This window comes from Emydura macquarii, unplaced genomic scaffold, assembly GCF_026122565.2.
Source record: "Emydura macquarii macquarii isolate MOO-44397 ecotype Brisbane River unplaced genomic scaffold, CSIRO-AGI_Emac_v2 contig_2676, whole genome shotgun sequence".
Lineage (NCBI taxonomy): Eukaryota > Metazoa > Chordata > Testudines > Chelidae > Emydura > Emydura macquarii.
In genome coordinates, this window is record NW_027132813.1 from 20,505,898 (window position 1) to 20,531,929 (window position 26,032).

The 26,032-nt window shown below is 43.8% G+C and overlaps 1 protein-coding gene across 1 annotated transcript in view; it reads right to left on the minus strand.

Moving 5' to 3' along the window:
• UTP25 (UTP25 small subunit processome component) overlaps positions 1-18,108 on the minus strand; it is a 28,827-nt gene extending 10,719 nt beyond the window's left edge. The window contains exons 1-6 of the mRNA XM_067565019.1: positions 17,969-18,108; positions 15,560-15,599; positions 13,308-13,563; positions 11,793-11,990; positions 3,172-3,260; positions 354-764 (exon numbers count right to left, since the gene is read on the minus strand). Of these exons, the coding sequence (XP_067421120.1) occupies positions 354-764; positions 3,172-3,260; positions 11,793-11,990; positions 13,308-13,563; positions 15,560-15,599; positions 17,969-18,069 (1,095 nt within the window). The 5' untranslated portion in view covers positions 18,070-18,108. The remainder of the gene's footprint in view (positions 1-353; positions 765-3,171; positions 3,261-11,792; positions 11,991-13,307; positions 13,564-15,559; positions 15,600-17,968) is intronic.
• Positions 18,109-26,032: the final 7,924 nt, after the last annotated feature.

Below are 26,032 nucleotides of genomic sequence, written 5' to 3' on the forward strand. Positions count from 1 at the left end.
AAGATATGGAGGCTCTTTATTTGCTAGTGCAGCAGCAATGGAATAAGAACAAGAAAGGAGACACAAATCAATCTCCAATGGCATTTAAAAAACTATTCCAAAAGAACAGGCCTCCTGGAATCAGTCTGCCTGCAAAACTTTCAAAACTAAAGCTATCCCTTCTCCCAGACAATTTGCCCTTAACCCTTACAGACAGCTTCAAGACAACATGATCAGCCAGTGTGGAAAAACAAAAACTGTGAACATGTCACAAGATATAAAGAGCTAGAGGATAATGCCAGGATAAACTATATGACATTTGCATGGCAGGGCGAATTACCCAGCAAAAGATTATGCTAATGGAGTCCTCCCACCTTAGGTCTAGTGAGTCCTTGGTCCCTGAAGTCATCGTTATCAACTGCTGGCTTCTGATCTCTTCGTTTGGCATTATTACTGAGGACCTGGGCATTTGCCTTCAGGACATGATTCACTGCATGCAGACAGTAAGCGTGACGGACTTCTTCCCCATTCCCTAAAGCAGTTCTTTCTGGGTAGAACAAGTCCTTGTACCAATTCATAATACAAAAAAGGTCCTTTTGTAACAGGGTAAATGGATAACTGTTCGGTTTAGTCAGAGTAGATAAGAACTGGCTATTCACTTTTGGCCACGTAGATTCTAAAGACTTGTGAAGATGAAGCCGTTTCAAATCAACTTCTTTCTCTGGCTTAAAAGTTCTCGACTGCTGTAATGTCGAAGAAAAAACTAACTGGCCCAGTGTTGGCCACTGAAAAAAAAAAAAAAAAAAAGAAAAGAAAATCAAACATGATATTACTTAGCACCATACAACTAAAGACATACAGCGGTTATTTTAATAACATACATGAAACACAAGTAAGTCTCTCAAACTTAATATACACTTAAAACCATTTTTCCTTCAACATTCACTCTTTCTTTGGCTTGGTCTACGTTAAAAGATCCTGTCACATAGCTACTTCGGTTGGAGGGCATGAAAAAACCCACACCTATGGCCAATGTACCTATGCCAACAAAACCCCCACTGTAGATGCAGTTTATGTCAATGGTAGTGGGTTTCCGTCAACACAATTAACTTTGTTTGGTGAGGTGGTGTTCCTATACTTGCAGGAAAACTACTTCTGTCAGTGTAGGTTGCATCTACACTATGGGGCTATGCCAGCATAGCAAGGCTGATATAGTCTCCACAGTGTAGACATACCCTTTACTTTCTTTATCATATGAAAAATAAGATAATTCATGTATGCACTTTTTTAAGATCAAGGACCAAATTCAGAGGCCATGTAAGTTACATGTTAGTTGCCGTGTGTTAGAGAGTTTAACCAGGAAGCCTAAGATAGTGTGATTTACATTCTGAAAAGCCAGATATGATGGGTGCAGTAGAGGAAGCAATTAGCAAGTGCAAGTTAAATAAGACTTTAGCTTCTTCTAGCCTCTAACCATGTAAGTTACACCAACCTAGCTTCCTTTGTTCTCACTTGCACCCAATTTACCAATGTACATCATGCCTCAGGTTACACATCACCTTTGCATTTGCTCTGTCTGTACCCATGATTGTCCTTCAACAAAAAAAATCGTGGCCTGCTGTAAGATTCCGACTAAACATCAGACTCCCGCGTGAGTGAGAGTAAAAGGTGAATAAAAATAATGATTTAAATAAACAAAGTTGCATTTTTTTAATCCAAATTAAATAATTTTCTTTTTTATAAGAAACCTATTTGAAATTATGACAATTTATGTTATAACCTAAATTTACTATAATCTATTAAAATAATTTAAATAAAAAAAAAATAATCAAGCAGTACATTTTTGTTGCCAAAGTTTAAAAACCATCAGTTTATTGAACTGGTGAAAGTTCCTATCTAAGCACCTGGAACAACAGTTTGCTGAAATGTCAGCCCAACTTTTGACAGCAGTAGCCTCTTCTGCAAGTGCAGAGAGAATATTTTCTTGATTTCAATGTATTCAGCTAGAAAATCTAAACCAGAATCTACCCTGGTGTTGAATAACTGTGTGTTCTCTCTCTATAAAACTGCTTTCATGGCAATCTAATTTACATGTCATTAGAAGTAGCATGTCATGGAGATGAGTAATAGGATACAGTAGTCCGATGACATGAACAACAAGATGTATCTCATGTGGTTCATTTTAGAACTAGTAGTGAGTCACTACTAGGAGAACAAAACTAATGATAATTATTGAGCAAGATGACAAATGAGAAGGACCATCAATTTAAAATCTAAAATAGATTGCATATCCTTACAGGTAAGGACTGCATCTGTGTGCGGAAAGTGTCTAGTACATTTTGAATGCTATGGCAATCCAAGTAATAAAAATGATATTCATTTTCTAAAAATATTTTCCATCTATCCAGCTTTGGTTCCTATTCATTATCAAGTTTTCTAAAACTACTCGGAGGACAGAGTTGACAGCCTCAGGTTACCTCTTGGATAATTGATCCAAGATGTTACATGTGCTGGACATCAACTTCCACCATCCAGAGAACAGAACACTTGGTGACAGATTTTTGTACCTGAACAAGTGGATCAAAGAGCAGATCCAATGAGCGTGCCTCATTGGTGTAGGGTATGAGTCTTGCTTTAGGTGCGAAAGATCCCAGATTCAAATTCTGGACAAGCCCAAGTTTTCAGGAGGTCAGACTAGATGGTCCCTTCTGGCCTTAAATCTATGAAATAACATCAAGGTGTCTGACTGGATACATGATGCGTGTGATAACAAATGTTCAGGTGCCCAGCGGATCACAGGAGGTGCACTGCCTCTTCTCCCCATCAGGCTTTATGGGACTAATCCTAACCCTATCAAAAGTCAATAACAAAATATCTACTGATTTCAGTAGTGCAGATTAGACCATAAAAGCTAGATCCTCAGGGGTGCCCATTTACTTCAACTGAAGATCTGACCTTAAATTTTGACTCCAGCTTTGAACTATGCAAAAAGAAAAATCTCAGCAACAGTGCAGCCTGACTGAATATTGACAAGAGTTCCAACAGCTAATAAGTATTCTGAATCTACTTCAAGCAGATACTGGAATTTTGAAATAGTAAAGTATACAAAAGGACTAACGTAAGCTAAAAATCAATTTCATTTAATGCAGGCACTTTTATAAGTTCGTCATGGGAAAACAAACACATCATTACCTTCAGCTGAATTGTACTTTTGGAACATGTTGAAATGCTTCCTATTTCTTTTTCTTCTAGTTCTTTGTTCATATGTTGCTTAAATGGATCTATTTAAAAAACAGAAGCTATTGTTATAAAACTGCAGTCAAATTTCTGAACTGATTTGCAAATTGAGACATACATGATTTTTGAGCCAGGTAACTTAGTTGATTCTACAGCACTAGGATTTTACACTTCACTTCTACAGAATATCAAATACTCTGGACATGAACAAAAACTAAAAAATAGCACCATGCTGGAAACAGCGGAGCTTCAACTGCGCAACAAATGTGAAGGGACAATAGCATCTGAGGCTATGTATACACTGCCGCAGGAATTCAACTTAGTTTAATTCGACTTTCAGCAGCCAATTTTTAGAAGTCGCAGCAGAGTGTACACATGATGCTGTTTGCACTGGTTTCTTGCATTCACACTGGCCAGCCTTAATTTGAATTAGAAAGCAGTGCAATGTGGGTAGCTATCCCACAGTGCAACTAGCCACAGTGGCTGTTGGGACAAGTGTCTTCGTGCCACGATGCAATGCTGCTTCTTCCCCCTTCTTCCCCCAAATAAACAGGAAAAGGATTTTCACGCCTTTTTTTTACTCCCCGCAATCACCACTGCTGCAGAGACATGGAGCCAGCTCAACTCTGCGCTATAATTGTGAGCGTGACAAATACATTGATGCTTATCATGGAGTACTCTAGAAATAGAGCAAGAAGGCGAAGCAGATACAACACCTATGCCACCGAGGCTGCCCTGCTACACGCCATTGAGCAGAACAATTCACGATTGCTGCAGGCTGTAACGTGTCACCTGTACTCTGTGGAACGCAGATTCTGGTGCAGGGAAACAAGCACAGACTGGTGGGACCGCATCATTATGCAGCTGTGGGATGATTATCAGTGGCTGCAAAACTTTCGTATGCGAAAGGCAACTTTCCTCGAATTGTGCTCGGAGCTGGCACCGTCTCTGAAGCGCGTGAACACTCGCTTGAGATAAGCTATGACGGTGGAGAAGAGAGTCACCATCGCTCTCTGGAAGCTGACAACCCCCAACTGTTACTGTTCAGTTGGGAATCAATTTAGAGTCGGTAAATCCACAGTGGTGATAGCAGTGAACCAAGTGTGCAGTGCCATAAATAGACTTCTGCTATGAAGGATAGTGACTTTGGGAAATGTGCAGGATATAGTGGAGGGGTTTGCCACGATGGGCTTCCCAAACTGCGGGGGGGCCATTGATGGGATGCACATCCCTATCTTAGCACCTGCACACCTAGCAACCAAGTACATAAAGCGCAAGGGGTACTTTTCCATGGTCCTGCAGGGGCTTGTGGATCACAGGGGTTGTTTCACCAACATCTATGTGGGGTGGTCTGGGAAGGTGCATGATGCTCGTGTATTTCATAACTCGGGGCTGTTCTCTAAGATGCAGGCGGGAACGTTCTTCCCCGACCAAAAAATTCAGATGGGGGGTGTGGAAATACCCATAGTGATCCTGGGGGATCCTGCTTACCCCTTGCTCCCTTGGCTAATGAAGCTGTACACCGGGCGCCTTGACAGCGACAAGGAGTGTTTTAATAAGAGGTTAAGCAGTTGCAGAATGGTTGTAGAATGTGCATTTGGGCGTTTAAAGGGTAGATGGAGGAGTCTCCTCACTAGGCTGGACATGAGTGAGAAGTACCTCCCTTCTGTGATATCTGTGTGCTGTGTTCTTCGTAATGTGTGTGAAGCGAAGGGTGAGAGGTTCCTCAGGGTTGGGCTGTGGAGGCAGAAAGACTGGCCACCAATTATGAGCAGCCAGATGCCAGCACTACACTGAGAGCGAACCGCGGAGGCTTTGCATTAGGGAAGCTTTGAAAACCAGGTTCTGCAATGAGATGCAGGACTGCTTTCTGTTCCTGTATGTTGTTTGCCTTTGGTGTACCCCCCCTTTGATATCTGTGAACGACAAATCCCTCCTGAACAAGATATGATTTAATAAAGAAACGTTTTGGAATGATGCAAAACTTTATTTCTGAACATTTAAGTAATGGTGGAAGGGTGGGAAGGTTCATTCACTGTCTCCAGGGATAGGGTGGTAGCTTGCTGGCCAGCAGTCAGCGTGCTCGCTGCAGCTTTCTGCTCACCTCCACCAGGGTGGAGGAGAGCACGTACTGCCTCATGGACAATCTTCTCTGAGACCTACTGGGGGCAGGAGGGGGGAGAGCGGCATAGCCCTCGGTTGTGGAGCATTATGGAGGGGCTGCAGCGGGACTCTGTCCTGCCTCCACTACTCCTGAAGCTCCACAAGACACCGGAGCATGTCTGCCTGGTCCCACAGGAGTCGCAGCATCTCCTGGTGCTGCGATCATGCTCCTGCATTTGTATGTGACTCTCCGTGTCCATGTTCTGGGACAAGGTCAGCCACCATGCTCTTTGCTCTGTCTCTGCAGCTGCTGAGGTGTTCATGAACTCCAAAAACATGTCATCTCTGCTTTTTTTTTTTTTTTTCCCCCCTAATCTGAGACAGTCTGTCCGCAGCATTACTTAAGGGTCGGTCCACTGCCGAGGTGTCTACAGAATGAAAGAAAAACAACAAGGTAGCCACAGTTACCATAGTGAAGAACGTGATACAAATGTTACAAAAGCCAAACTTCCACAGAAAATTCCATGTGGTTGATCTTTACAAAAACAAGACGGGCCATTTACAACACTCACTTTCCTTCTCTATAGAGGAAAAAGGATTCTAAACTATCTAAACTCCTACATGCCACAAGAGACCACAACTGTGATACTCTTGACTCATCCAACAATATTGTAAATCTATCCAGCTATACACTTAGCCCAGCAGAAGAGTCCGTCTTATCTTGGGGACTCTCCTTCTGCCCTACCACCCCCACACACGATACAATTCTGCGGTGACCTGGAATCCTACTTTCGCTATTTCCGACTCAAGGAATATTTCCACCACACCACTGAACAACACACTAACCCACAGATACCTTCCTACCAACGCTACAAAAAGAATTCTGCATGGACTCCTCCTGACGGTCGAAACAACAGACTAGACTTTTACATAGAGCATATCCACCGATGTGCACAAGCTGAGATTGTCGACAAGCAACACCGCTTGCCCCATAACCTTAGCCATGCAGAACACAACGTCATCTACAGCCTCAATAACAACTCTGACATCGTAATCAAAGAGGCAGACAAAGGAGATGCCGTTGTCATCATGAATAGATCTGATTACAAACAGGAGGCTATCAGACAACTCTCCAACACAACATTCTACAAGCCACTACTGTCTGATCCCACTGAGAAATACCAAAAGAAACTACAACATCTACTTAAGAAACTCCCTAAAGAAACACAGGAACAAATCTACACAGACACACCCCCTGAGCCCTGACCAGGGTTATTCTATCTGCTACCCGAGATCTACAAACCTGGATGCCCCCGTCATCTCAGGCATTGGCACTCTCACAGCTGGACTGTCAGGCTATATGGACTCTCTCCTCAGACCCTATGCCACCAGCACTCCCAGCTATCTTCGTGATACCACTGACTTCCGGAGAAAACTACTATCCATTGGTGATCTCCCAGAAAACACCATCCTAGCCACCATGGATGTAGAAGCTCTCTACACCAACATTCCACACAAAGATGGACTACAAACCATCAGGAACATTTTCCCAGATGATGAGATCTCACACCTGGTAGCTGAACTTTGCGACTTTGTCCTGACCCATAACTACTTCAGATTTGGAGCCAATCTATACCTTCAAGTCAGTGGCACAGCTATGGGCACCCACGTGGCCCAACGTATGCCAACATTTTTATGGCTGACCTAGAACAACACTTCCTCAACACTCGTCCCCAAGCACCTCTCCTTTACCTACGCTACATTGATGACATTTTTATCATCTGGACCCACAGGAAAGAGTCCCTCAAAGAATTCCACTGGGATTTCAATAATTTCCACCCCACCATCAACCTCAGCCTGGACCAGTCCATACAAGAAATCCACTTCCTGGACACTACAATACAAATAAGGGATGGTCACATTAATACCACCGTATACCGAAAACCAACTGACCGCAATACATATCTTCATGCCTCCAGTTTCCACGCTGGACACATTACACGATCCATTGTCTACAGCCAAGCCTTAAGATACAACCGGATTTGCTCCGATCCCTCAGACAGAGACAAACACCTACAGGATCTCCATAAAACATTCTTAAAACTAAAATACCCACTTGGGGAGGTGAAGAAACAAATTCACAGAGCCAGACGGGTACCCAGAAGTCACCTACTACAGGACAGACCCAACAAAGAAAACAACAGAACACCATTGGCTATCATCTACAGCTCCCAGCTAAAATCTCTGCAGTATATTAAGGATCTACAACCTATCCTAGCAGTTGATCCCTCACTCGCTCAAGCTGTGGGAGGCAGACATATCCTTGCTTACAGACAGCTCCCCAACCTGAAGCAAATACTCATCAGCAACCGTACACCATACAAGAATACTAACCCAGGAACCTAACCCTGCAACAAACCCCATTGCCAGCTCTGCCCACACATCGACTCTAGTGACACCATCACAGGTACTAACCACATCAGCCACACCACAAGAAGCTCATTCACCTGCACATCTACTAATGTGATACATGCCATCATGTGCCAGCAATGCCCCTCTGCTATGTACATTGTCAAACCGGACTGTCACTACGCAAAAGAATAAATGGACGCAAATCAGACATAAAAAATGGTAACATCCATAAACCAGTCGGAGAACACTTCAATCTCCCAGGACACTCTGTAAATGACTTGAAAGTTGCTATACTTCTACAAAAAAAACTTCAAAAACAGACTTCAAAGAGAAACTGCAGAGCTGGAACTCATATGCAAACTTGACAATTAAACGGTCTAAATAGGGACTTGGAATGGTTCTCTCATTACAAGTAGAAATTGTCACTGTTCGCACATTCTCACCTTCTAATCAATGGTTGTGAATAGGCCTCAACTACTCTAACTGAATGGACTTTGCTTATACTTAACTTCCCCATTGTTGTCCCTTACCCTTAAATGGATATATATATACACACCTCCTACCTGATTTCTATTCCTTACATCTGATGAAGTGGGTTACAGCCCATGAAAGCTTATGCCTGCAGAAATTAAATTTGTTAGTCTTTAAAGTGCTACAGGACTCTCCTTGTTTTTACAATTTAGATAATGATCCCATTATACAATGTAGCAAATGATTTCCTCTCTCTGCTTGTATTTCAAACCCTTGCAAAGAGGAATTGCAGATGGCGTTGGGGGTGGGGGGGACGGACTAGGCTTAAAACACCTGAAGCCATGATGCTGGCTACCTTGATTGCAGAGAAGAATCCTACCGTAGAGGGAAGAACAAGGCAGCCCTCCTCTGAAAAGTTTTTCCGAGGCGAGGGATAACAGATTACATACATTAAATTTTCCATGTGATATCAACTGATGATAAACGTAGCATAAAAAACTGATCCCTGGGTAACCACCCAGTACAGTCATCCAAACGCCTGAGATCCCTTCCTGCCCCCACAATGTACAAGGACAGAAATGCTAATAAGAAAGAAAACTCACCAGATGTGCATTCCCTGGGATCATTTGTGCTGTCCTGTGTGCTGCTGGACTGCTCGGGGGTCAGGAATAAGTCCTGAGTTTCTGGGAGAATGGACACCCCCCTCTCCTGCAGCCTGCTCTCCACAGCTTCCTCCTCCTCATCCATGGAGTCCTCTTCATTGATCATGGACTGTGAACTAGCAGAGGTATCGATGCTGTGGGGTGGCACCATGGTGGGATCGCCACCTAGAATTGCGTGCACCTCATCATAGAACCTGAATTTTTTGGGCGATGAGCCAGAACGGCTGTTAGCTTCCCTGGCTTTCTGATACGACTGGCGCAGCTCCTTTATCTTCACGCGGCACTGCTGAGCGTCCCTCTGGTGTCCCTTCTCCAGCATGCCCTGGGATATCCTCCTATAAATGTCCAGATTCCTTTTGCTGGTTCTGAGCTGAGCCAGAACGGACTCCTCGCCCCACAGCCTGACGAGGTCTAAGACCTCTGGTCAACTCCATGCTGGACTGTGTTTGGGCTTTGCAGTAGCCATGCGGAGAACAGTGGCAAAGCTCTCTCCACGCTGGCAGCAAGCAAAGGAAATGAAAACCACAGAGCAGCACAGCACGACTGTCCAGAGCGGTCAAAATGGGGCATTGTGGGATACATTCTGAAGGCCAATTAATTTGATTTGTCCCATTGCATCTACACGGACACTAAATTGATTTAATAAATTCGAATTAGGCGCTATGCCACTTGCCGAGGTGGTCTTATTAAGTCGATTTTACAGGTACCTTCATTCGAATTAACAGTGGTGCCAGTGTAGACGTGGGTGTAATTAAATCGAATTAAGGGAGTTTAATTCGACCAAAGTTGCCAGTGTAGATCAGGCCTGACATTAGAGGACAGCATTCCAGAACTGTGGTCATTTTCTATCTAAACTGTGGTTTTGTATTGCTGCACATCATTTAGTGTCACACATCTTGCAAGAAAAATGAGCCCGTTTCCATTTTCACAGAAAGTTCAGCCTGGGACAGGATGCTTTTGATCAATTATGTGAACACTGTTCTGGTTATAGAAGAAAAACTTTTAGAAATAGAAAAAGCCCTATTTGCTTAATTTCCCTAAAAGATGGTGAAGACTGATTGGTTTAATCTCTCCCATCCTTCTAAAGAGCTTTGAGGTCTTTAAAGGCCTGGTTTTCAATTAAGTTAAGCAAGTAATTGCAAAAGCACATCCATACACTACAGCACACAAAATCACAGGTATAGCTTTTTTGAAAATCAGGCCCTGATAATAATTGTATCACACAGGACTGCTCATTTCATAAGGAAAAAACACTCACTAGAGAGATAATCCTAGTGCCTGAAAGAGAATACTGCTAATGTTTTGAAGTTACCCAGCACACAGAACTCATGGGGTTTTCTAAATTGTGGCAGTGCTGTGCATTACTTCCCATTAAGGCAACTGAAGAGGATACTGCTTTATGGTAAGGCAGCCTCTCTGATCTGTTACTGTTTATACTGGTTCCAGAACTGGTTGGCCAAGGGAAGGTGTATGATATCACCATTTTCAGGAAGTCACTGCTCGATAAGGAAAGAACAGAAGTTTGCTCCCCGGCTAATGTACCCATATCTGTTGTAGAAAACCCAGTTTCTCCTTTTTCCCCAGAGGTTGAAAAGCAGCTTCCAGTACACGTCTCAAAGAAAAGAAACATCATTTATAGGCTAAACAATGCCACTGTGGTGGCCGAGTATGCATTTGGAAAGCTGGTAGTTCCTATTAAAACGCAATGCCCACAGCATAAGCAATATTCCCCGGGTAACAAGGAAGAACAGTTTTTTCCACCGCATGGCCCTTGGATGTTTTCATCCTAATGTAGCAATAGCCAAATTGCACCCCAGATTTAATGTCAGCTGCCACTGTAAGGAGACAAGCCAATGTCACCAGAGAAGTTGCAAACAAACATATTTTCTCTTTTTTAAAGTATGCCATCTAATATTAAAACCACAGAGCATGAAATGTGAAAAGAAATTCTGCAAATGCCAACATGCGGTATATTACTGTATCACTGAAAGACTACACACATCACTGCACACAGTTATTCGTATTACGCAGGGCAGTGTGATTCAAACACTGAAATTCGGGTTGCACCTCTCAGTTTGATTTAACGTTTAGGGAGAGATTCTTGGCTCGATCACTAACAAGCATGGCACAGAACTCACAGCCCAAGGGATGTGAAGCATTGATGTCTTTAAGCCACCTTTGTGTCTCATCAATCGTGGGTGGCAGAGGCCCTATCATAACTTAGCCAGCCCAAACAGCACGGCTAAGATACAGCAGCCAGCCTGGGCAGCACTGTGGGCTGCAGCACTACCCAGAACCTAGTCCAGAATATGCTCCTGGCACATCTGCTACACTGGAGCTTGTGAAGGGATCCTCAGAAGTCAGCCTTATGGTTGTCTTCTACAGTGCTTGTGCTAAGTGAATCCTCTTCCAGCTAGGTACAGGACTTTTAGGGCACTGTACACCACTCTGGCCCTTTTACTTGGTGTAGAAGGGCCACAGCAGAACCTCAGCCTTCGTTTCTTGAAATTAGAAGTGGAGTACAAACAGCATCTACATTCTTAACCTTCAGCCTACTTTTGTAAGTGTTAGCTTGGGAGGTGGGCTCTTCGTTCATGGGATGCATGCGTGTAAATTTAATACTCTGTTCTCTCCTCCCAGGAGTCACAATCACATCCTTGTTAATGGGAGGATAAAGAGATTCCCAAGTATGAACAAAGTTTGCCTATACACTTTACTGGGTTAGCTTCAAATGTAACTTACATTAGACACAACTGGCTTATAAATCCTCATAACAGGAATGTAACATGAGAATTCGAAGGCTAGGCAACCTGACTCTAAAGAGTGTACAATCGTGACACATGTGACTACTGTAAACATGTGTAAACCATCAAACTAAAGGAGCCTCACTACAGTCAGCTCAATACACAAACAAATACTATATTTTACCTTCCGAAACCATTACAGAAGAGCTACTCCCACTCTCATCTGCATTGTAATCACCACTCTCCTCGTCCATAAAATTGGTTTCCAGGCTAAATTCAGATTCATATTTCACATCAGTGAACTCTTCATTTGCTCCATGCTTTGGGTCACTAGAGCTTTCTGCTCGTGCCTGGCCAAGCATCTGCTTTGCTGTGTCTTTAGCTGTGAATTATGGAAGAGAGAAATGTGTTATATTGTCCTAAAAAGAGTTACTCTACGCTACACGGACACCTGACTCTTGTTGGTTAGGTTCTAGGTACTATTTTAGCTACTAGTTACTTTTCTCAAATATTCTACCCAAAAACCAAAACGATTTGTGTTTTATAGTAACAAAGGCTCATATGCCAAATGTTGCATAATGGTCACTGAGGCTCTAGGGATTATTTTAAACGATATCTTTGTAAATGGGTGTTTTAGCTGCCAAACAAAACGTTATTTTAAATAGCTACAATTTTGCAAGGCTGCACCTCTTTACTAGAATTATTCACTAGCCAACCTTGCAAATGAGGCTGTCTCCTTGTAAAGAAGAAGGTTTCCTCCCATTTCAAATATTTTCTCCAGAGGTAGAGCCTGCCCTTGTTTCTGTGGCAGCAGCAGAACTAGGTGCTGAGCAGGGGAATGGCCTGTGCTTCCTGTGCAGTCGGGGAGCCCCCCGTGTCCCAGCAGTCCAGCTACATGAGAGTTCCTTATGTACTGCCACATAGAGTATGTCTGGGGGAAAAGGGGACAGGCAGTTTGCCATGGGCTGGTGCATCCACTGCTACATAAACCCGTTAGTCATTAACCTAGAGGTTCTCTACAGGGACATGGAGGAACCTTCAGGGGGCACAGTAGGGCCTGGGCCAACCCCCATGGGGACAGAGACGAAATGCCACCCAGCCCTGCTCTGCCCCATCTCCGCTCCAGCCCCATCCCCCGGCTGCATCCCCATCCTCAGCTCCTGGCCACAGCCCCGAGCCCCACTTCTGGCCATGTCCTGCAGTCTGCTCCTAGCCATGTCCCATGCCCAAGCCCCACTCCTGGCCACGGCCTGTGCCCAGGCCCCGTGTCCTGATTTTGGCTGGCAACAGCTTCTGGCCACAGCCCTAGTTGCTGGCCTCAGCTCTCAGCCCTGTGCTCCAGCTCCCAGCCCCGACCCCATGGCTGCAGCTGCAGCACCCACCCCACCCCTGATCTTGGCCCTGCTCCCTGCCCCAGCTCCCAATTGTAGCTCCTGGGGAGCGCGAACCTGGTAAGGGGGAGTAATGACCCCAAAAGTTTGGGGACAACTGCATTATTAATTCTTCAGCATAGAGGTGCAGGAGCCATTGAAGCTACTACTGCCTCAGGGCCAGAGCAGCAAAAACAAAAACATGCCCCTAACAAATAGCCCAGCACACAGTGCAGCCACTCTGGGATACAGGATTCAGGCTTTAATGAGCTTTGCAATTTGTTTATACCTTCTGATTGTTACCAATACACTGGGCAAACAAAAACTACCTTCTTCCTGGTCCTGCACATCACTTTCATTTTCTTCTCCAGCTGGATCATCTGCATCTCCATCCTCCTGAAAATCTTCACTGCCTGTTTCTGCCTCCTCACTTTCACCACCTTCTTCTGACTCATCTTCATCATCTTCTTCATTGTTGGCATCTGAAGCAGTCTTTAATGTGGCCAATAGCTTGTGATACACTGAGACCTGTTCTGGTTCACTCTCTCCATCACTTTCTGAACTTGAGTGATCGGAATTCTCAGACTGAATGCAAAAACAGTGTTCCAGAACATACATATTATTTCTTCAGCATGTTAGTTAGCATACATCCTAACAGCATAGTAATTATATAGTGTGTACACACACACACAAAGTAGCAGTATTTTCATTTAATGTGTGTATCCAGCCCAAGACCTCCCATTTTAAGTTTTGCATTCCATTATTCTACTCTCAAACAGACCAATATAGTCGCATTGCATCTTCTTAAGGGCAGCCAATTAAATTAGACATCCCAGCTGAGATTCTGAAAGTGGATTAAGCCACACAACTCCATTAATTTCAATAGAAGCTGTGTAGCTAAATCTGCTGGGTAGTTTTGAAAACCTCCTTCTCCAAAACCTCTTTCTTGTGAGCCGTTGGGGTTGAAGAACTTCAAAGTGAAGTTGCAAGTTTTGACTTCAGAAATTCCAAGACAAAAAAATGCAACGAGTAAGAGACATCTACAAAAGAGCTTATCAGTGCAATACTGTTTTCAGCTTTATAGGGATCAGCATCATATTAATGAAGTTTAGTTAAGAAATGTTTATAAGACATAGTTAAGAACGTTAGTTAAGAAATATGGTTACATCTCTATAAGGAAAGTCTATTTGCACAGTACAAGATAACAGTTCTGACCACTTTAGATTATTAAGTTTGTTTGGGAATGGAAGTCTGGCCTCTTGGACACTAAATTCTAAAACACAAAACTTTGATCTCTGGTCTTTTACATATTAAATCTAGCGCATCTAATTCCATACTGGTTTAACTCAATGGGCTTGTCCAAAGTATAAAGCACCACAGAGTATGACCCTGTCATTCTAAGCCATTGTCAGAGAGAGGTCAGAATGTTTGTGGTCTCCACAAGCAATGATTTCCACTAAATTGGTGCAGGACACTCAGAAGAGCAACCCAGATAGGTAGACTCTGTGAGCAGAGAACTGTATCAGTTTAGGTCACTTGGTAATCAGTAAAGAGTCGCTGCCTCAAGGACAGATCCATCCCCCACTGAAGAAACATCTGACTTTCAGTGAGGCAAACTTGGTCTCTGAAAGGCTTTAAGTCAGCAAAAGTCCCTTATAATGAGTACAGAACCTGGTGAACTGGCCAACCCAGAATCTCTAAGCAATAGTCAGAATCCTCGCTGCTGTCTGCTATACCAGCCCAGCATATTCCTGCATAATATGTTTGGCAGGACTGCAAGTAAATTTCACACTACAGCCAGCGCTACAAATACAATATCACTATGCAGGATCATTGGCCAGATTCACGCTGGGAGTAAATTTTCCTTTTCAGCTCCTGGCATCTTGAAGTGAGAGGCAGCAGAGATACTGTAAATAATAATGTGAACTATGGCTGAACAACCAACCAACTAGCAAAAGAACCCAATCTTCACCCTAAAGTTTTGAAGCCTCCTCATCATTCCCTTTTCCTGACCAAAATAAAATTAAAGCACTACAGATCTGGAGAATTGGAACAAGCTTTAATGAAATTCCTTCACTCAGTGAATACCTATAGTTTAAATTGTATAATGAAATTCAAATTGCCTACCCCATAATGTGCATTAATAAGATAAAGAGTTAAAAGGGACACTCTCAGATTTAATACTATAGTTAACATTAACAAAACTGAATTTTAGAAGTCTAACTTACTTTTCACCATTATTGTTGGGTGAAATGCAAGAATTCTACACATAGCGTGGATGACAAAAAGAGATGTATCAGTTTCTATTCAATTTCATTTCCTGGCTCTCCTGTTCTAGGCAGTGCTGAAATTTTTGGATTGCAAACCCCTCAGAGAATTGTTTACAATGAAACAAAACTGTTTTCTTTAAAAAACTTTTTAACTTCACTGAAAGTATTCTGTAAGCAGGTTTTTACTTACATTTAAATCTAGATTTGGCATCTAAATTAATTTTAAACCATCTGTTTAATGCTCCTCAGTTTTGTGACTGTCAATAGCAATACAAAGAAGGCTATTAAAAAAAATAGTAATAATGTATTACCAGCTCACAAATTGCAGTTGTTTCTTCTCTTCCAGAAACCCTGAAAAGACAATTGTTGGAATGTATTTTTCTTAATTATCTGACAGTTTCTCCACATACAACGTAACAAAATGGCGGGATGGGGGAAACAGGAACAATAAATATGAACCAAAAGAAAGTACAGTAGACCCTCGCTATAACACCCTTCGCAATACCAAACCTTGGGCTATAGCGAACGTGGTCCCTAAATCCCACCGCCAGCTCCAGCTGCTGTGGTAATAATGGGCTGGCAGCTCCTCTGGCCCTGGAGCCGCGGTGGAGATCTGCAGTGGACTGCTGAGCCAAGAAAACGCACCTGGATGATTCTTGCTTTGAGTTAAACTGTTATTTTATGTTAATGAACCAGACCCCAGAAGGGGAAAGAAATTCAAATGCACCAGTTGTGGCGGTCTGGGAAAGGAGGGAAACTGAGGCAGGGGGTGACAGTGAATGCGGTAAGACCCTGCTATATTAAGTCTGTCATAAAAACTGTAATGACCAAGCATTATGATCTGTTCCTTCTGACAGACAGATTCCCTAACATTAACAATATAGCCACCGACTTACTACAGTGCTATTCAGCTAAACAAGTTTATACAACGAAGTTAACTGGGGCAAACTAGCATTTACAGCAATCAGATAGGATCAGTGAACTGGCAGAGAACCCCTTTTGCTCTAGAAAAAACTGATGTACAGCACAAAGCCAAATGTCATACAACACACTGGCTATCAATTCAATTCCATATCAGTGGAGGATATCTTTATACTTACTCACCAGCTGAATCAGCTGGGTTATGCAAGAGCCAAATGCTATACATAAACCAGACTAACCCTTCAAACTGTACACATCCCTGCATGAGACAGTGACAGCATGCCGAGAGCCACAGGAACATCTGTCATGGGCTACCAGTCAAACCTGCATGGTCTCACTCATTTGAAGGGACAGTTCCTCATTCAGATAAGGTTGGTTCTAGGGGGGAAAACAATTCTCAGCACCATTTCTCAGGACTCTGCAGGCTGACAGCATATCCTTCCGCTGCACAGCTGCCCACACAGCCTGCCTTCCCCAAAGGCTTCTATGACCCCTGATCTCTGTGTGAGCCTCATAATATTTACACTGAGCAGCCCAGTCCATTTCAGTTTTTACATTGTGATGGTGTGGTGGGTGGTGGAAGCAAGATGTGGCCAGGCTGAATGGGGTTACCCCACTGGGGAGAAAATTAAATGGACCCTATGCCTTAGTGTGCACAAGGACACTCAAAAATCAGGTTGGGTCCTAGCTGGAGGGATAGCTTTAATAATACCTTATCTGGACAGATAGCACTTGTCAGGTGAAGAGCTAAACCCAGGTCGGAAAGGGGGGAGACTAATGAGGGAGCTGAGGTTCGGACAAGCTAAGAGTCTTGTCCAAGGTCAGAGAGAGTCAGGAACACAGCAGGAATCTCCCGGCTCCTAGTCACCTGCTTTTTCCACTAGGCTACGCCACCTTCCTAAGGCAGGGTCCGACTCGCTTCGAACCCCGAGCTGGAGGGGTTCACTTTCGCTGCGTCTTTGTCAGTGAGACTCCGGGGCTTTTTAAGTCTCCCCCGTTCAGCTTGTCCCAGCCGGGAGCAGCTTTGTAAACTGCAGCCCCATCCCACCCCCCACCGAGAGACAACAAGAAGCCTCCGGCACCGCAGTGTCCCCGGGGAGCCCAGGGCCCGGCTGCAAACTCTCCGTGGGGCACGCGGGGCAGCAGGGGCCGCCCTGGGCGCTCCGGCCGGGAGCAGCCGGCGCGGCTGAGCGCGGGCTCCTGCACCTGCGCTGAGTTTGCAGCCCTGAGAGGGGGGAGCTGGGCACAGCCCAGCCCGGCTCCCCGTCCCCAGGCAAGGAGCAGCCCAAGCGTGTGGCCTGCCCGACCCGTCCCTGCTCCGAAAGCCCCGCGGGTGGGAATGGAAGGGGGTTGCACGGCTGCCGCGGAGAGGGCTGCTGCTGCTGACACCTTGCTGACACCTTGTTGCTTCGCAGACCTAGCAGGGCCCGACCCATCTCGGCGGAGGGATCCGCTCGCCTCCTCCAGCCTCCGCCCATTTCTGCCTCTGCTCTTTCCGAGCCGTGCAAATCCTACGTTGACAGCGATTTGCTGCCCCAGAGCGGGGGGGAAGGGAGACTCTCGCTAAAAGTCCCTGGACCCTAGAGCTCATCCCAGAGCGGGCTCCAAAGCAGACGGGAAGAGGGGCGTTTTCCCCCACGTACAACTGCTTTGCAGCCAGCCGCCCTGTGGGCGAGACACACGGACGGAAGGACACACGCGATCACATCACCCCGCAACAGAGGCTCCAGGCTGAGCACCCAGGGAGAGGCTGCCCATGCCAGGCTTCGCCTCCCGCGGCAGCCCCCGCACCCACTCACCGGTCGTAGAAAGGATGCTCCTCCCCGAACTCCTGGAGATGTTTTTTCTGCTTCTTGCTCAAGCTGCCGATCAGCTGGCGCGTGGGCTTCCTCTTCCCCATGGCGAAGTTGTTCTTCCGTCACCCACCCACGTGGGCCCGCTGAGGCTCCCTGGCGCTTTACGGGCAGCCGTAAAGCACCACCGCTGTTTGGCGTAAGTGCTTCCCTCTGGGTACCAAGTGGGTGGGGATTCTAGCTGCAGTGTGAGGTTCTGCTCTGCTCTGCTTCAGCAGGTGGGAAGCCGGAGAGCAGCAGTTCCATCCCGCTCTAGGGTATTGACATCCTGGACTTCTTCACTGTGGTATCTGAGTATGAGCCATGGTGTTCAATCAGTTGCACGCTCCCTTCATCAGACTCAGTAATTCCCATGCAGCTAATGCAGTTGTTCTATAACAGAAGCTGCTCTATTTCCAGTCTGGATCCAGCTCTGTAAATAACTTCTTCTATGCCTGTAAACGTATTTACAGTAGCACCTCAGAGTTAGGAACATCACAGAAATGGAGGTTGTTCCGAACCGTAACTAAACAAAACATTAGGGTTGTTCTTTTGAAAATTTACAACTGAACGTTGACTTAATACAGCTTTGAAACTTTACCATGCTGCTTTTAACCATCCTACTTTAAATGAAAATTACCTTTTCAAATAATTTTAAACTTTTCCTTTATTTTTAGTTTACATTTAATACAATATTGTTAACACAAAATATGTACTGTATTTACTTTAATTTTTTTTTGTCTCTGCTGCTGCCTGATTGCGTATTTCTGCTTCCAAATGAGGTGTGTGGTTGACCAGTCAGTTCATAACTCTGATGTTCATTACTCTGAGCTTCTACTGTAGCTTATTGTGCAACAGACTGAGCTTTGATCATGCAATGATTTCCACACAGGCAGACCCCTGAATTTGCTCAGAGCCCTATTGACTTCAATAAATGCTCAGCTGGAGCTCATAGCAGGATCAGAGCCGGGCAGCCCAGTCAGGTTCAGTTCTTGCTATGCGACTTTGGACAAATCACTTCAAGCATCTGTGACGGTTACCCTAGCTATAAAATGGAGACAATAAAACCACTATTGTAAAGCACTTAGAGACCCAAAGATGGAAAAAGACATTGTTGAAGTGCCAGATATTGCTATTTATTTTCATATAAATTTAAATGAAAAATACAACAGTGGGCCTGTTTCTGAAAACACTAGTGGGTTTAGTGCTAACTCCCACGAGTAGTCCCACTAGGTGAAATCCTGGTCCTACTGGAATCAATGGGAGAGTTGCCTTTGACTTCAATGGAGTCAGGATTTCACCCATTGACTTTAATGGGAACTCTCAGCATAGTAAGCAATATGCTCACTAGTGCTGAACAGTTTGTCCTGGGCTACACTCCTAGTTAAACCATGTTCAGTACCAGTTCATTCGCACTCACCTGCTGTTAGAACATTCATTTGTGAAAGGAGACTCATTTTTGGATAAGCTTAAGGCAGTTTTTAAGTATCTTCATTTCATGAATTTTGCTCTGTTTCAATGAGATTTTTAAATCTTATTTAAAAAAAAAATTGCCTTCATTTAAATTGTTACAGCTTGAGACAATTGCCTTACCAAACAAACTGGCCTGGAATAGTAATATTTGTTGTCAAATTAATGCAACAAAAGGAAAAAAATAGGTTGTCCAAAAAAACAAAATATCCTCAAATGACCATAATCCTAATGATGTGAAAATAGTTCGAAGAGCAGCTATTCTCCTTGTGGCAATCACACTAATTCTCAAATATGGAGTGCATATTGGCACAGCTGCCCACACCGTATACTGCTAGCAGGGAGGAAAAATCAACATGTTTTCCACTCGCATTGGAAACCTCTACTCAGTTGCAATCAGCATTGTACTGTGTCACTTTTTATGTGAAAATTGTTCATTTGTTTGCTATGTGACCATTTTGCAAAAAAGATAGAAAATTAACATTTTGAGAATGTGTATTCTCTGCACTGAGTGATGGTAATTATAACGTTTTTTGATCATCACTGTAACTTATGTTGACAACACTTTCTAGTGTAGACAAGACCTAAGGGACGTGGGGTGCATCAGAGAGAACAAAGGAGAATTCCCTGCACACAAGTACAGATCACCTTAAATCAAAAAGCAATGCCAAAACAGGATCCTGTTTGAATCATATTAACTACATTAGCACCTCCAGCATTTCACTGCTGGAACCCAGACAGTAATTCCAAGTTGAGATCACAAGTTTATGCTAAAAAATTATGATAGGTCCCAAGTGGTGCAGTAATTAGGTTACAATGGACCATGGAAACCCAATTCCTTTTTCTAAACTCCCTTGCATTTCATGTGCACTGAAAATTTCTATTTCCTTCAGTGGCAACTACTTTGACTTTTAGGACCACAAGGTTGTAAAATTATAATTAATTATCCTATGATCTATTGACATCTTTCCCTCCAGTGGAAACTGTGCCAGCAGACCAGCCTTCTACTTATAGCAGGGAGAAGAAATTATCAACTGACTGTAGGAAGGTTAACCTCCTTTTACTCCCTCTTGTTATTGAAAATAAGATTAAAGGATTGGGTCATAGCCTATCACCTCTCAGTCACTGGTTCATATTCATCCAAGACTACAAAGGCCAAAAATCATTACTGTCTGATGTCTGTTAGGCCATCTATGGACAGGGTATGGTCTCAGTCCTCATCTATGTGGATTCAATCTAGTGCCAAATGAATAAATATTATCTCAAAGTAGTTTTAGGATAATGTACTTTATTGATATCTGCAGTATAAAAACAGACCATAGAAAAAAACAAAGTCACAACTGCTACATGAAAGTTTAATCTTTGTCTTTAATGACATTTTCAGCAAAGGGAACAAGCAATGAATGGACAAGGAGTCTGAACTACCCACTTGTCACTAAAGGTGATCCTTCAAACAGGGTGGGGGCACATCAGTGGTTAGTGTGTGGAAGTGTGTATTATGCTAGGGGGTGTTGATAAGTGTCAGCAGTCTTCTCTTGATCTATGGAAAATCATAGACCTCATTGAACCTGATGCACGTGCTAGCCATCCCTTCATTCTGGCTAAATGGAAGAAGCAATTAAGCTTCTTTATGGAGTAAGATAGCTGAAACAACAGAAACCACCTCTCAAAGCACTGGCCAGCTACAAGGCCTAGGAAGGGGCTAAGCCATGCAGGCCAATGGGCATCCATGGACAGGGTCCAAGCATAATTTTTTCGGGCCCAGTAGAAACTTGTAACATGGGCCCCCTCCCACACACATACCCAAGGGGGGTGCAGCCTGGGCCAGGCCCCCCAAGCCCCAGTAAAGTGTACCCTTTTGTCCCCCATGTGGGGTCCCTGTCCATGAGGACTGATTGCAAATGCCGAGACTGGGTCATCATCAGTTGGAGCTGGATATGTCTGTGTTTCAGAAGCAGAAAGTAGTGAGAAAAGCCAGTAGAAAGTTAGAGATGCACTCATAGCATGGTGTGACCCAGGAACCCCTCAATGTCCATTGGCAATGGGGTTACAAGAGTATCCTGATCCTGGTAGGTATATTCTGGTTTATCAAAAAATGTCATGTGGTCTTGAATAAAAGCCAGGGTCACACACTGTTAAATGTCTGTACAGATACTATGTAAGGAGTCTTGAATGTATACTGAAAAAATATGTTCTTAGATTCTATATCACAGCAGAGGTGGAGAAACAGGTATCCTGTTAGACAAAAGATGATTATTCCCCTCTCTCTCTGTTAGATGTAAATTAAGCATTGGATCCATTAATACCATGGATGCCACTTTGCATATAAAATAATTGAAGGGATGTGAATGTCAACAGGTAGGTGCATATAGGAAAAACAAATCATACTGTCTCTGAGTACAGACAAACTTTGGAGATAAGTAGAAAGCAGAAAAGACCCCTGCTTCTTTATCCTGTACCTAGGAAGTAAATGGATAGTGCATTCACATTCATGAAAATAGGATCTCAACCAGCCTTGGCTGAAAACACTGCAGACATTTGGAATGAGATAAATGTCTTTAGACAAGAGGTTAGCCTGTTAAGTTTACTCACTATCTCTTGAATCTTTAATAATAAACTTATTGTTGTTTTCACTAAAAATATAACTCAGTGCTGTGGTATTAAGCAAGGAACTGATCCTGAGCTGAATCATACAAACTGGTGTGTAAACTATTCCCTTGGGGCCAGCAGACCTGGTATTTCTGAGTGTTTAGTGGAGAAGGGGCACTAGATGGGGATGTCTCGGAGAATTCTTTTCCAGGTGTCTGGGCGGTGGGTCTTGCCCATGTGCTCAGGATCTAACTGATTGTCATATTTGGGCTAGGGAAGGAATTTTCCCCCAGGTCAGATTGGCAGAGATCCTAGAGGGTTTTCGCCTTCCTCTGCAGCATGGAGCACAGGTCACTTGCAGGTTAAATTAGTGTCAGTGATGGATTCTCTGTAACTTAAAGTCTTTAAATCATGATTTGGGGACTTCAGTAACTCAGCCAGAGGTTACGGGTCTATCACAGGAATGAGTGGGTTCTGTGGCCTGCAATCTGCAGGAGGTTAGATTAGATTATCATGATGGTCCCTTCTGGCCTTAAAGTCTAGGAAACACTACAGGGGAATGCTTCAAAGAGTCTGGGGAAATGAGGTACACTTACTATTAACCTGCAAGACAATGTGAGGGAGTGCTTGGGTGGTTAACAGGCCGGTGGGGTCAGGGAGCTGACATCCAGCTAAGCACAAACAAATCTCCATCACTGGAGGTGGTGGGTGGGTGAGTGGATAATAAAGTGACTTGCCATTCTGGCTATGTCACAGTGATATAGTCAACAGGATTTACACACAGTGCTGGATAGCTAAGGATCACACTGCAAGCACTCGTAAACTAGATTCTAAGTGATTTAGGAGTGAAAGTGTTGGGAACTGACAAAGAAAAGGTTACAGTTTGATATTTTGTTTGTTTTATTTCAAGTAAGGGAAAGGATAAAATGAACAAGTGCAACAGGGTGCAGGCTTGGAAAAATCAGCCTGATGCAGCCCTTAGTGAAACAGCCATGAAGTTAGAGTTGACTAGAATGGAGGTGTGAAGGTGAAAAAAGGAATGAGAACTCTGACATGGGCAGCCAAAGAAAAATGGGCATCGCAAGAAGTAGCCCACCAGGGAGCTGCTACTTTTTCATACTCCCTTATTAAACTGATTTTATTAAATCACTTGGTAGGTGATAATTTTAGTATCTTTTCAATTTGTCATGGCATTACTTTGTTAATGTCTGCTATTTTTTTTTATAAAGATGGCTGCCGATTTTTTTATAGATGTGTGGTTATGCCCATTATCAGTACATTTGATATGCTTAACAAGGAAATATTTTGTGATTGCTGTAAGTGTAATATTGAGGATTATTTTACAAGTATATAAAACTGAGGAAGTTAACACTTTTCATTGATTAAGACTGACTAAAACAATTGTACTAATCTTGGATCATATTACCAATGGGAAAATCTATTGGGTCATGTTGCTTCATTTCCCCACAGTGGCAACAGCTGTACACTAAATGGAGGATGTATCAGATATTAATTATACTTCACCTTCCTATAGTAAAAGATATGACTTTCAAGTTTTGCATATGGGCCTAACAACATCTACAATAAGAGCTGAAGTAAAATTGCAAAACACTTTTGCTCATATGAGGAGCAAATGGACAGATCAGTAACTCTGTAAATGGGGACTAAGATACAATGAGTTTAATTTTTTTCCTGGAGATTTAGGGAACAGGCTAAAAACCTGTTTGCATTAATGCATTTGTGATATAAACATGGCTCACCCATTATTACCAAAAACAAATTTATTTTTGTAAGTAAAATATATAGATCTTATGGGCAAGACCTGAGCCATGTGTGTGGGGCAACATTTTAAAAAGATGCTAAATAATATAAAGGAACATAGATCTGTATATAGTAAAGAGTTGGGTTTAAGTCTACAAGAGGCATGGAAGATTTTTTTCCCCAAAACCACCTACAATCAGTCCATCTGTTTGTAACACATTGTCAGGAATCTGTTGACAGTGCTGGCTGTCTTTTCAGAATTATTCATACCAAGATCCAACTGGCTCCAAGCTTTTATATCTTTCAAAGGAATAAACAGAAGCAAAAATTTGCAAGTTACTATTTGATGGCAAATACATGCACCTTTCTGTAGAAATTAGAACACCTTATCTAAGCTATGCTTCCTGGGGAAAATTGTTTATGCATCTCAAGGTAGAAAAAAAAGGATTTATACCTCATTGGGGATCTTTTCTTCACATTTGTTTAGGTCTGTACACAGCTTTTGGCTTAGTGGGTCCTTGACTGACACTTGTGCAATTCCTTTGACATCAACAGGGGTTGGGTGGGGTATGACTTACAGAATTTGGTCTTGTATTTCTAACTTGAAAGTGGATATCACAATTAAAAGAAAATAAAGTGACAAAACTCAATCTTGACTGTTTACAAGTTTATTTCATTTCCTGTACAGCATTTCATGTGTATTCAATATGTAGATGGCTAGTCCACAACACGGACACATTACAATATGAAGTTACTATATAATAAGTTAAATGCATGTAATTCTCTCTTTATGTAGTCTCTCTGCATTATTATGCACCACTAATCTGAATTTCTCATGGTGCCTGCTTTTGAAAAAATAAAAATATTTTGAAAAAAATGAATCTGTTGACAGTTGCCTTAAAGATAGCACAGTGCTATACAAAGCAGTTCCCAAACTATAGGTTGCAATCATGAGGGATTTCCAGCGTGCTGTGTCTGGTAAACCTATTATCTAGGATACCCAAGTCTATAATTAGACCATATCACATAGCTTTTAATGCAGGCATCCACAATATAAAACAAATGACATTTTGGTAGTACATTAGACCTGGAACATTAATAAGGGAATGATATAGGTTAGACTGAAATCTAAATGAATAGAGAGTAGGAAATAACTTACTTAAAAACCAATAAAGTTTCAATAGAAAGTGACAGAGATCTAGTGTTTAGAACAGGGGATGGGAAGTAAAGATTTTTGCATTGTTTCCAGTTCTACCACGGAGATCTCATCTGACAGTCATCCTTACTTAATTTCTCTGTTCCTCACCTGTGAGGTGGACATAAAAACCAGTGAATAAAAGTGATAACTATTCACAGTGATTATGATGAGAATTAATGTTTGCAAGTACTTTAAATCCTTGGGCCAGAAGCGCGTGGGTGCGTGGTGCCAGTAGCCTTGTGCTGAATGCATTTGTATCTTCCAGATATCGGTTACAGAGGAGTAAAGGCACACCCAGCTCTGCCATATAGCAAGTGCCGGCAAGTCTGTTGTCCCTGCAGCTTGCAGGAGACCCAGAATTGGCCTTAGCCATGCCTACATAGCGCTCTTGATGCTCACCGGTCATCCAGAGCGATGGGGCTAGGAGTGGCTTTTTAATAGGCAGGGGGAAAGAAGGGTGGAAGCCGCCCCGAGAGAAGGGTTTGGCATGATGGTGGGATCCTCACGGGGCCGGGGCCGGGGCAGTCGCAGGAGCATCCTCAGAGGAAACGGAGAAGGGAGGGACTGAAAAAAAACCAAAACCAAAACTAGGGCGTGCCCAGGTGCTGCTCACCAGCAGCAAGACAGGAGGACACAGGAGCACCGAGGGGACCTTCCTTACTGTGAGGAAGCCCAGCTGCTGCTGCTGCTTCCCGCCCTGGGCTGTGAGGAGCTGGGCGGGCAGCCCCCCGCAGGCAGACCTCAGCCGCCGCCACCGCGCGGGCCCCCCAGTCACCGCCCGTCCCCTGGGTAGCGCCCTCCGCGAGCCGTCAGCTCCCGCCCGTCCAGGGATCGCAGCAAGAGCTCCCCACTCTTTGCACGGGCGGGCGGGCGCGCGGGTGGGTCCCCCTTACCCCACGCCGGGCTCTCCCGACGCCGCTCCCGGCAGTGACCCCGCCGCTTTGCCAAGCAAGCGGCGCCCCCCGCCCCCCGGCGCGTGAACAAAGAGGCACCGAGCTCACCCCTGCCGCGGC